At 39.5% G+C, this 12,110-nt stretch overlaps 1 protein-coding gene across 8 annotated transcripts in view; it reads right to left on the reverse strand.

Moving 5' to 3' along the window:
* RBFOX1 (RNA binding fox-1 homolog 1) overlaps positions 1-12,110 on the reverse strand; it is a 629,150-nt gene that overhangs the window by 154,042 nt on the left and 462,998 nt on the right. For all 8 annotated transcript variants that reach the window (XM_056536207.1, XM_056536206.1, XM_056536212.1 and 5 more), the window contains exons 6-7: positions 9,989-10,049; positions 6,423-6,476 (exon numbers count right to left, since the gene is read on the reverse strand). In XM_056536207.1, the coding sequence (XP_056392182.1) occupies positions 6,423-6,476; positions 9,989-10,049 (115 nt within the window). The remainder of the gene's footprint in view (positions 1-6,422; positions 6,477-9,988; positions 10,050-12,110) is intronic.

Here is a 12,110-nt window from a genome sequence, read left to right on the forward strand (position 1 = left end):
CCCCCGGTGTCCATTACCCGTCGCGAGCTGCCGACGCTGTGCCTTCTGTTTTGTTGTACAACAGCTTAGTGTTTTGTTGTACAACAGCCTAGTGTCCTAAACCTGTTACTGCATGTTTTGTGCACTAGACTCTAGGGGAGAGCTGTTTTACATAAGTAAAAAAAAACACACACTCACACATATATTCAAAATGTTATTGCTCCCCAAAAAAATTGATTTGGAACTTTTGTAGAAAATTTGAAAAAATGCTCATAATAATATAAGCCTTTTAATATCGTAAAAAAAGAATGTTTAACAAATGAAGCCAGCATAAAGTAAACATGTTGTGGATGTGAATTAATAACTACATTTATTTGGCATGACTATTTCTCTTACAAGTAGAGAGTTTCAAACATAGAGAAACAAAAATGTTTCCAATGTTTTCACAAAAATCGCTTCATGTATCAACAAAAATGTAACGCTAATATAAAGTATAATATGTTTTGAAAAAAGAATCTCTGAATCACTTCGCCAGGTAAAAGCAGTTCAGAGTTATTACCACTGAAAGAGACACATGTCAGATTTTAAAAAACGGACTGGGTCATGAAGGTCAAAATTAGCTGTGTCATGAAGGGGTTAAAGGGGTATTCCACTGGAAAACTTTTTTTTTAAAGTAAACTGGTGCCAGGAAGTTAATCAGATTTGTAAATTTCTTCTATTAAAACATCTTAATCCTTCCAGTACTTATGAGCTGCTGTTATGATCCACAGGAAGTTCTTTACTATTTGAATTTCCTTTCTGCCTGACCACAGTGCTCTCTGCTGACACCTCTGTCCATTTTAGGAACTCTCAAGAGTAGGAGCAAATCCCCATAGAAAACCTATCATGCTCTGGACAGTTCCTAAAATAAACAGAGGTGTCAGTAGAGAGCACTGTGGTCAGGCAGAAAGGAAATGCAAAAAGTAAAGAACTTCCTGTAGATCATAACAACAGCTGATAATTACTGGAAGGATTAAGATTTATTTTTATAGACGTAATTTACAAATATGTTTAACTTACTGGAACCAGTTGATTTAAAAAAAAAAATTGTGGAGTTTTTGGAGTACCCCTTTAAGGCCAAAATAGGCTTGGTTCTTAAGGGATTAATGAAGTAAAAATCCAAGCTTTTATTACACATAAATAGAATGCTTCTTGCTTCTTGTAAATTATATCAGTCTGAAGCAGGAAATTCCCTTTTTTTTTTTTAAATTAAATATGAATTAAAATGACATTGGCCTTCTGAAACAAAACCTTTTAAGGTACACTGACATCCAGTTCACCCTTACTAAACCCAATACACTGGGTTAAAGGGCAGGTGAACAGCATTAAAAAGAGGGGCTACTTACGTAATTCTATCCAGCAGATAAGAAGTTACCCCTCCCGGTATCCTCAATGCTATAGGAGGCAAGGAGCCTAGCCGAGCTCCCCTGCTTCCTCAATGTGCAGGGCTTTTTCTTTTTTTTAAATGCATTTTTGTATTCTCACTACCAGGCAGACTTCCCCAGCAGGCGCGCGACGTCACTGATGCCTGCTGGGGCCGACACTTCCGCCCTTAGTTTACTTATACAGGTAGCCTCCAGCTGTTTCACCACTACAACTCCCAGCTTGCCCTGACATCTATTGGCTGTCAGGGCATGCTGGGAGTTGTAGTGGTGAAACAGCTGGAGGCACCCTGTGTTGAAAACAATAAGTTAGGGGCTACCCAGTTCCCCCCCCCCTGTTGAATACCCCGAACCCTGCTCTCCTCCAACCCCTGTGTTAAAAACCCCGAACTTCGCTGTCCACCAACCCCTGTGTTAAAAACCCGAACTCCGCTCTCCCAGAGACATACCATAGAGTCCTGCAGATTCCTGAGGCAGCAGAAGGGGCATGTAAATGCCGGGAGGCAGGGCCGGCGTGTGAGGACAGGGAGCCAATGGGCTCTCAGCGCTTGCTCCCGCCTGTCTGATTGACAGGCAGGGAGCGAGTGCAGGCTGAATGGATTTGGACCGATTGCCCGGCCGGCATCGGTCCGAATTGAGGCGTGACGTCACGCCAGCCTGCAGCCAGCCACTAGGAGGGAGACCCCTAGTGGCCGGTTTTCAAACAGAAATTGCAACATATTAATAAAAAAAAATAATGAAAATATATTAGACATAAGTTGATGACAGTGCCCATTTAAATGTTGCCAACAAACATGTCAGATTTTGGAACAAAAGAGGACAACATTTTGACACAAAAAGAATAGTAACTTTTCCCCAAAGTGTCTAGAGAAGATGTATGAAAAGCCCTAAGGCTTACAAAAGAATCAATTTTTTATTTATTATCAGGACAAAAAAAATATTTGAGTACACCAAAAAAAAAAAAATAGGTGTAATTTTAGAGATGGTCAATAGTTGGAGCTGTTGTTTTAGTCTGAAGAGTTGAAGATGCTTCACTCATGAAAGAGTTAAAGGGAACAAGACACTAGCAAGTGTATTATATTGTTAAGCATTTAATAATATTGCATCACAGAAAATGAAAGCGCCGTATAATGTCGCTATTCATAAATTGATATCCTTCATGCTTGCACATTTTTAAAGGTCTGAAAATGCATAATCCCCATCTAAGCTTATTTGAATGTTATGCAGCATTATAGACCCTGCATCTGAAATGATAGGATCTCCACAGCTCTATTTTACAAATATATTCAATTTTGCCAAAAGGGGTCAGTTCAGGTTTAATGCCTTTATCAAGTTACATGGAGAGCCATCAAGAAGTGTCCCACGACATCACACCAACATCATATAAACTCCTAGGAGCATTTGACAAATCCTGGAATATGCCCTAAGACATGGAGAACAAAATAAAAAGTACCACTTTATAGGCATCAAATATTCATTTTATATGTAGGCTTGAAGAACAAAGCTGCTTTGTATTGTGTCTGTGGGTCCATCAATCAGTCTGGCAGCTTAGATGTAAAAATTATATAGAATTTGGCAGAGTGATCGGCGCTCTCAAGACTTTCAAGCAATATTAAGAAAAGGAAAGGAATGAAGTGCCTATTCTTGAATAATGTCCATACCTTTCCAGTGCAGTAAAAATGACTTAGGTTTTACTAAGCATATAGTGCTTTATGTATTTGGCTAAGTACAATGTATTTTTAACATTACGTGTCATGTTATCAGTGGCAGCAGAACACTTTTGTGAACTGATACACGGGGGAAGATTCTATCAACAGTGTTGTCAGGTGCATGCATTACCGTGTCAGGGAAAATGACAAAAAATGTACTAAATGTATCAATATGATGCATATGGCATGATATTGCAACTAACTAGGCATGTTAGAAGCCGTTCTTTTTTTTATAGCACATTGTGGCAGGAAAACATATACATTTTATGCTAAAAAGTGATTAACATCTTTGATACAAATAAAGGTATGTGCACAGATAGTAGACACATTTTCCCTACAAAAATGTATGAATATTAACAGTCCTGTTAACTCACTTTGAACAATCTGAATAAGTGCTTAACCATATTGGGACCACACCTTGCCTGAACATTCGTATGGGTAGACAAAGTAAGGACTGCACCAAACATGTGAACAGGAGTCAGACGATACAGCTGTCCAGCGAGGTAACAGACTCAGCTGAGCCAATTGGCTGGGAACTAGCCAGGTGGTGGTGCTAGGATAAGCAAGAAAGATAGCTAGCAATATCATGTGTCATGAGAGGAAAAAAGATATATCCGCACTCACCGCCGGGTTCAACTTCAATTGTTCCTATGTGGAAGCGTCAACGGGATCAGAGCAGAAGTAACGCTGTGTGCGCTCAGAGGCGATAACCGGCTATTTAGCGCACATGCGCATCATCCCGCCTCGAGGCCGGATGATGCGCATGTGCGCGAAATAGCCGATTATCGCCTCTGAGCGCACACAGCGTTACCTCTGCTCTGATCCCGTGGACGCTTCCACATAGGAATGATTGAAGTCGAACCTGGCGGTGAGTGCGGATATACCTTTTTTCCTCTCCTGACACTTGCCTGAACATTAGCCACCATTTTTATTCATACCTTAGGGTATAGTCACATGTGGCAGATTTGTTGCAGACATTTTTTTGGCTGTCTCATTCATCTTAAAGGGGCTTGCGGAAATCTATGCACATGCTGCAGAAACAATACAGATTCTGAAGTATGGCATTTATTATTTAGTTACAGAAACTGCTGCAATTAATCTGTTCTCAAGTGAACATATCCTTAAAGGGGTACTTCGGTGAAAACCTTTTTTCTTTTAAATCAACTGGTGCAAGAAAGTTAAACATATTTGTAAATTACTTCTATTAAAAAATCTTAATCCTTCCAGTACTTATTAGCTGCTGAATGCTACAGAGGAAATTCCTTTCTTTTTGGAACACTGATGACATCACGAGCACAGTGCTCTCTGCTGACATCTCTGTCCATTTTAGCAACCGTGCATAGCAGAGATATGCTAAGGGCAGCATGGTGGCTCAGTGGTTAGCACTACTGCCTTGCAGAGCTGGGGCCTTGGGTTAAATCCCACTAAGGGCAACAATAAATAAAGAGTTATTATTATTATAATGACGTCAGCAAAGAGCACTGTGCTCATGATGTCATCAGAGAGAATTCCAAAAAGAAAATAATTTCCTCTGTAGTATTCAGCAGCTAATAAGTACAGGAAGGATTAAGATTTTTTAATAGAAGTAATTTACAAATCTGTTTAACTTTCTGGCACCAGTTGATTTAAAAGAAAAAAGGTTTTCACCGGAGTACCCCTTTAAAGGACCCATACATATTAGAGTAAACTTTACTTTAAGCAGAACTATACAACCATCTAATGGATATGGAGATCCTGACTATCCATAGATGGAAGATGATAGGGATTAAAATGATCTAGAAGTCAATCGATATTCTTGATCCTTTGTTTTCATTGTTGTCTGGGAGTGGTTTATTCTTCTCTTTTGAATAAGACCAAATGCATAAACATCCAAGACAAGCATGCATGTCTTATAACAATAGAATAAGAAAGAAGTCGGCGACTCACCGGAGCTGATTTTCAAGCAGTTTCTTCTTTATTGGTACTCACATGCATGGGGAGAGAAAAGACGTACAGGGGGTACAGCTGTCTGGCTACGGGACCGTTTCACATGTTCTACATGCTTCGTCTGGCCTGACGAAGCATGTAGAACATGTGAAACGGTCCCGTAGCCAGACAGCTGTACCCCCTGTACGTCTTTTCTCTCCCCATGCATGTGAGTACCAATAAAGAAGAAACTGCTTGAAAATCAGCTCCGGTGAGTCGCCGACTTCTTTCTTATTCTATTGTTATAAGACTACAGTTTCACGTTCAGTCAGAGCACCACCAAGGTTTCACAGAAGCAGCCCAACCAGTTACCCTTTTTCCACGAGTCCTACGATTACAGACTGAGTAGTGCCGATCCATCTGTCTATTTTACAAGCATGCATGTGTATGGAAGGGTCAGAAGTGATGAAGGGATGAGCTGTCATGTACAAAGTAGGGATCAGTGCAGATCTGAATCTCGACCCAACCACTGTCCAAACCTACTTGGATAATCTGCTCTAAAAGGCAACACCAACTGGGCGACCGTCCCTACACTCACTAAATAAACAGGGTGTTGGGAAAGTCAGACAGGCCAGCTAAGCAACACATGGAATAAATCGGTACCAAGTGAGGCAGAAAAGGACTTAATTCAAAGCAGGCCAAAGTGTCAAAACCTAGAGAGGAACTTAGAATAAAATCAGAAGGAACAACAGAGCCAGGACAAGCAAGGGTCAAACCAAGAGGGTAGCAGAGTAAAAAGTCAGGAGGCAAAGGCAGGATCAGATCAAAAGCAGAGGTCACATAACAGCAGGTCAGGTAACAAGGCAATACAGGTATCCGGAACACCGATAACAGGTGGAACCTCTATCACATGCATAGGACCAAGCAGTTTAACTGTTCAGCAGCTGGTGTGAGCAGCTCACCTCTAATTTGCTAGGCCTTGCTGCGTAATACAGTGATGAATGGCCCTACAAAATGCATGGCCATCGTCTCAACAATAAGAAACACTGATTTTCAGAAAGAGAACCAGAGGTATCACTGGAGCTGGACCAGGTAAATTCATTACATAGGAAATTCAGGTTTTGAAGAATCAATTGTACTTTGAATTTTCCCTAAAAATTAAGATTTGTTTAAATATGATTTTTTTCCCAATTCATTTAGGATAAATCCTACAAGGCACAGGAGAAGGGATTCCTGTCATAGAAAGGTGCCCCTGTTCCTGTTACACTTCATAGGCCAGGCACAGGAAACTCCAAGGTATATGCATTATTCTAAGCTATACTATTAGCCCGAAGAACACAATCTCTACAGCTATTAACAATTTGAAACATTCTTAAACATTCAAAAATGGTTTTGATCTGAATCTTACCTGCATAGAATTCAGGACTGTAAACTGCACCCACAACGGGGTTTAACTTCCACCCTGTAAAGCAGGAGTAAAAATATATTTAATAATTACATAATAAGTCATATAGTTAGAATGCATTTGCTTTACTAAGGTAAGGAAGCAGTAACAGTAAAACAGTATAACCCCAAGATCGTTGTAACATTTATACTTGTTCCATTTATGTTTATAGGGAATTTTCATTATAATTGCTCTTAATATATCAGGGCTTTGACTGGAAACAAAAAGGTTCTCCCATATGATTGAAAGCATTCATCCAGTGATGGCCAAGCAGTAAAATGAATGATTACATTTTCTTGGTGCTGCTCTAGCTCAAGACATGCACATGGCTACAACCACTCAATCTACAGACTTTATCTAACTTCTATTCAAGTCTATGGGACTTCCTTCAAATCTGTAGTTTAAATGTCCATAGTCTTACGCAATTCACAGACTGGACGCCTGAGCGATCACTAGATGTACACTTTAACACATCAATAATCTACATAGCTGTTTAGGGCCTTGTTTTATGCAGGATATAAATATTTTTTGTTTTTCTATTGAGAATTCAGGGGGTACTTATGAAGTTATGTAACATTTTTGAAGTGTCTTTTGACTAGTAATTGGAAAGCCTTTTAGGTCACACAATTTTTAAAGAGCTACTCCACTACTTTAAATTTGCTCCCCTATCTATAGGACACTTTTCCCCTTTCTGGCAGAAAAGTGTCTGATTGCGGGGGGTCCAACCTCTGAACATCTCATGAACAGTGCCCAGGCTCTCCTGGTGCAGGGAGTAGGGTCAGAACACCCCCTCCATGCATCTCTATGGGATAGCTGGAAATACATGAGTACAGCATTTGTGTATCTCTGTTTCTACCATAGATATACTTGGAGGAGGCAGGTTGACCCTTCTCCCTAGATGAGATAAACAGGGGCACTGTTCAGGAGATCACTGGGGTCCTGGCTTTCAGACTCCCCACAATAAGACACTTATTCCCATCCTACACTGGATAACCCCTTTAAGCTAGTTAAAGGGCATACAACATAGGTCAGTAAACCACAACATGAGTTCATGTAAAATCTACACATTGATTTACTGATATGTGATGTTACAGAAAGTCATGTAGTACCTCAGTGTAGGTGGTTAACTGTTAAGACACTACTACTATCACCATAACAGGAACCTTTTGCTGTACCAACGTTTTAATCACATGGTTGTATGTTTTTGTGAATTTTTATAATTAAGAACTTTGTAGCGATGTGATTGAATCTTCATACAGAGAAGAATGATTTTAATGATTCTCGTATCATTCAGACAATACTGTCAAGAAGTCTTAGGATCTATATCACATTTCAAGTTTCACTAATGGGTCTTCAATTTGTCCATGAAATTTTCTTCTCAGCTCCAGGTCGATGCACACAGCTGAGAAGTACCTTCATATTTCATTTCCTTCCCACTCCATTTTCTGATGGCTGTATTAGCCAACTTTTTTTTTTTTTTTTTTTTTAGGAGCCAACGCAGAAAAGACTTAATTTATCATGATGAAAATAACACCAATTAAAATTTACTTTATTTTGTCAGAGAGATATGTGCTGGCTCATAAATGTGTGGGTTAATCATGTGTAAGAAGAGCTAATGTCACTGTCCTAGTAAAAGAACAGCCATAGAGCCTGATGTTGTCATTTATGGAGGTAAGTTCTTTGTTGTGGGTGTTAATGGCTGTATTTGTCTTCATGCATTAAATGTCAATTATTCTTTGACATTTGCCATTGCAAATGGCGGGTCATTAGAGAAATCACTGCTCTTTTCCACTGCTTATATGCTTATGCTGCATTAATAATGTCCTATTCCAACAACAGTGCTGAATTTAACGTGATCTTTTGTTTTACTTATTTTGGTATTGTTATTTTGAATACTATTACTGATAATGGCAAGCATGGTAGCACACGTTAGTCTTATAGATAAAAAATTGTTCTAAAATTGTGTCACAATTAACCATTTGTCCACTTATTTCTGTTCTCTAATATGATCTGAGAAAATGATATAGAAAACGTCATATAGAAAAGTTGTTACAAGAACACTCTAGAAAAAGCTATAAAATAACAATATATATATATATATATATATATATATATATATATATATATATATATATATATATATATATATAGATATACACTGATCAAAAAAATAAAGGCAACACTTTAACAACGCAATATAACTCCAAGTCAATCACACTTCTGTCCACTGTCCACTCAGGAAGCAACACTGATTGACAATCAATTTCACATGCTGCTGTGTGCAAATGGAACAGACAACAGGTGTAAATGATAGGCAATTGGCGAGACACCCCCAATAAAGGAATGGTTTTGCAAGTGGTGACCACAGACCACTTCTCAGTTCCTGTACTGCCTGGCTGATGTTTTGGTCACTTTTCAATGTTGGCGGTGCTTTCACTCTAGTGGTAGCATGAGATGGAGTCTACAACCCACACAAGTGGCTCTGATAATGCAGCTCATCCAGGATGGCACATCAATGCAAGCTGTGACAAGAAGGTTTGCTGTGTCTGTCAACATAGTGTCCAGCACATGGAGGCCCTACCAGGAGAAAGGTCAACAGGAGATGTGGAGGAGGCCGTAGGAGGGCAACAACCCAGCAGCAGGACCACTACCTCCACCTTTGTGCAAGGAGGAGCACTGCCAGAGCCCTTCAAAATATGCATGTGTCCACTCAAACGGTCAGAAACAGACTCCATGAGGGTTGTATGAGGGACCGATGTCCACAGGTGGGGGCTGTGCTTACAGCCCAACACTGTGCAGGACATTTGGCATTTGCCAGAGAACACCAAGATTGGTAAATTCGCCACTGGTGCCCTGTGCTTTTCACAGATGAAAGCAGGTTCACACTGAGCACATGTGACAGACGTGACTGAGTCTGTAGACGCCGTGGAGTATGTTCTGCTGCCTGCAACATCCTCCAGCATGACCGGTTTGGCGGTGGGTCAGTAATGGTGTGGGGTTGCATTTCCTTGAAATGCTTCTTTGAATCCCATTGAGCACATCTGGGACATCATGTCTTGTTCCATGCACCACAGACTGTCCAGGAGTTGGTAGATGCTTTAGTCAAGGTCTGGGAGGAAATCCCTCAGGAGCCACCTTATCAGGAGCATGCCCAGGTGTTGTAGGGAGGTCATATGGGCACATGGAGGCCACACACACTACTGAACCTCATTTTGACTTGTTTTAAGGACATTACATCAAAGTTGGATCAGTCTGTAGTGTGGTTTTCCACTTTGATTTTCAGTGTGACTCCATATCCAGACCTCCATGTGTTGATAAATTTTGATGTGATTTTGTGTGATTTTGTTGTCAGCACATTCAACTATGTAAAGACGAACATATTTAATACGATTAGTTCATTCATTCAGATCTAGGATGTGTTATCTTAGTGTTCCCTTTATTTTTTAAAACAATGTACATATATTTAATTTTGTATTATTTAACAAATAAATACAATTTCAAGAGTAAAAGTTATTTTTAAAAAAACTTACCATTTGTGTAAGGATTCAAAGTCTTTTTGTTTGTCATGACACGAGCTGTAGCGTTATTAACCTGAGTATATACAAAAGTGAGTTAACATTTATTCTGTCGGCACAAACATCATTTTTTTATGCATGTACATTTAAAAATAAATATTAAATTATAATAATTGTATGAAACTGTAGAAAAACTACACAGAGAGGTGTAAAAAAGAATCAAATTACTTCTAATTACATTTACTTAAATCATTATAAAAATACAAATCATTTCATAAAGCAACAGCATATCAATTAAAATTTAATAAAGAGACATTAAAAGGAAATTAAAAGGTTTTGCATAATTTAGAATTCAAAAGCATGCTCATATTCTATGAGAAAACTGAAATGATAAATATTTAAAATAATCAAAGTAGAATGTTATATGAAGCAGCATGCAGTGGAAAAAGTGAAGGAGAGAAATAGGATGAACTAAAACTGTCAAAAGTAGCAAAAAAACCTAGGTGTAAAAACAAAAATACCTAACAAAAGAAAAATCTCAATGCCCTCTCAAGCATTCACTAAGGCTCAGTTCACATTTATCAGGCGTACGGCATAGTTTCCCTCTGGCGTGCACAAGAGGGAAACTGATACTAGAACTGATCTCATTCATTTAAATGGGATAGTTGACAATCATTCAGCGTCTCAATTTTGACGCAGGATGGTTGGAGACGCTGGAGGCTTGCTATGTTCACCTGTCCACCATGCAAAAACAATGGACGCCGGGTGCCATACAACTGAAGACAAATTGTTATCAGTTGTGGCATAGGTTGCGTTGAGATCTAGACTGAGTTCACCTATGCCGGACATATGTGAACCCAGCCTTAGAGAAAGAACAGTATGATAAGGTCACAGGGTGTCACTTTTTTTTTACATCAGCCAAACCATCTGAGCGCCTAATATCAGATTTAGAGAATACTAAATAATTAATTTGTTGGATTTTTTTAAATTGGAATGTCAATATTCTTTTAAGTTAAAGGGGTACTCCAGCCCTAAGACATCTTATGCCCTATCCAAAGGTTAGGGGATAAGATGCCTGATCGTGGGAGTCCCACCGCTAGGGACCCCCACAATCATTCATGTACTACCCCGCTATCATCAGCCTCCGGAGCAAACATCTCTCTGGGTCTGATGAATCACGATCACTGGGCCGGAGTATTGTGATGTCACGACTCCGCCGCTGTGTGACGTCACACTCCGTGCGAGCCTATGGGAGGGGGCATGGCGGCTGTCAGCTGCTGTATGTTCCACATGAAGTTGTATAGATCTTTTCTGTCTGACCACAGTGTTCTCTGCTTACATTTCTGTTCATGTCAGGAACTGTCTAGAGCAGGATAGGTTTGCTATGGGGATTTGCAGAGAGCACTGTGGTGTCAGCTGACAGTGTCAGCAGAGGGCACTGTGGTTAGTGAAAAAAATTAATTCAAGAGGAATATAAATTCCTCTGTAGTATACAGCAGCTGATAAGTACTGGAAGGATTAAGATTTTTAAATAGAAGTAATTCACAAATATGTTCAAATTTCTGTCACCAGTTGATTAAAAAAAAAATGTTTTCCAGAGGAGTACCCCTTTAAAGAGGCTGTGTAGTGGACTTTTATATTTAATCAATTGTTCTCAGTCTGCGTATTTACACAATAACATTTAATCTCCTCTTCCTCTGCTCCCTTATAATCTGGTATTAGGGCGCTCTATCTGTAGCTGGTGACACGGCATTCCACAGAGCTGCAGAGTGTAGCTTTTGCAGATGTTGAAATTGACAGTTTGGCTTGCCAATCTCTGGCCACTAGCCAAGGAGGGGCTATGTAGCGCTATGACATCACGTCAACAGCTCTGGCCGACTCCAGGAGGAAGAAAATCCCTTTACTTTTAAGATCGTAATTCTTTTGGCCATAATATAATTGCTATCTTTTTTAGGAGATTATGCCCAGGAAACCAGCCATTTTTTTTAATTGCTATTCCAGCCATTAATAAGGGCAAGTTTATGTGGGTGAAAAACTGCCAATTTTTTCCAGCTTTTGATAAAAAAAAAAAATAGCCAATATTTTACAGCTGGAATAATCTTTTATGAGCATATCTTTTCTTATATTGCCCATTTCC

The sequence above is a fragment of the Hyla sarda genome, chromosome 8, assembly GCF_029499605.1.
Source record: "Hyla sarda isolate aHylSar1 chromosome 8, aHylSar1.hap1, whole genome shotgun sequence".
Lineage (NCBI taxonomy): Eukaryota > Metazoa > Chordata > Amphibia > Anura > Hylidae > Hyla > Hyla sarda.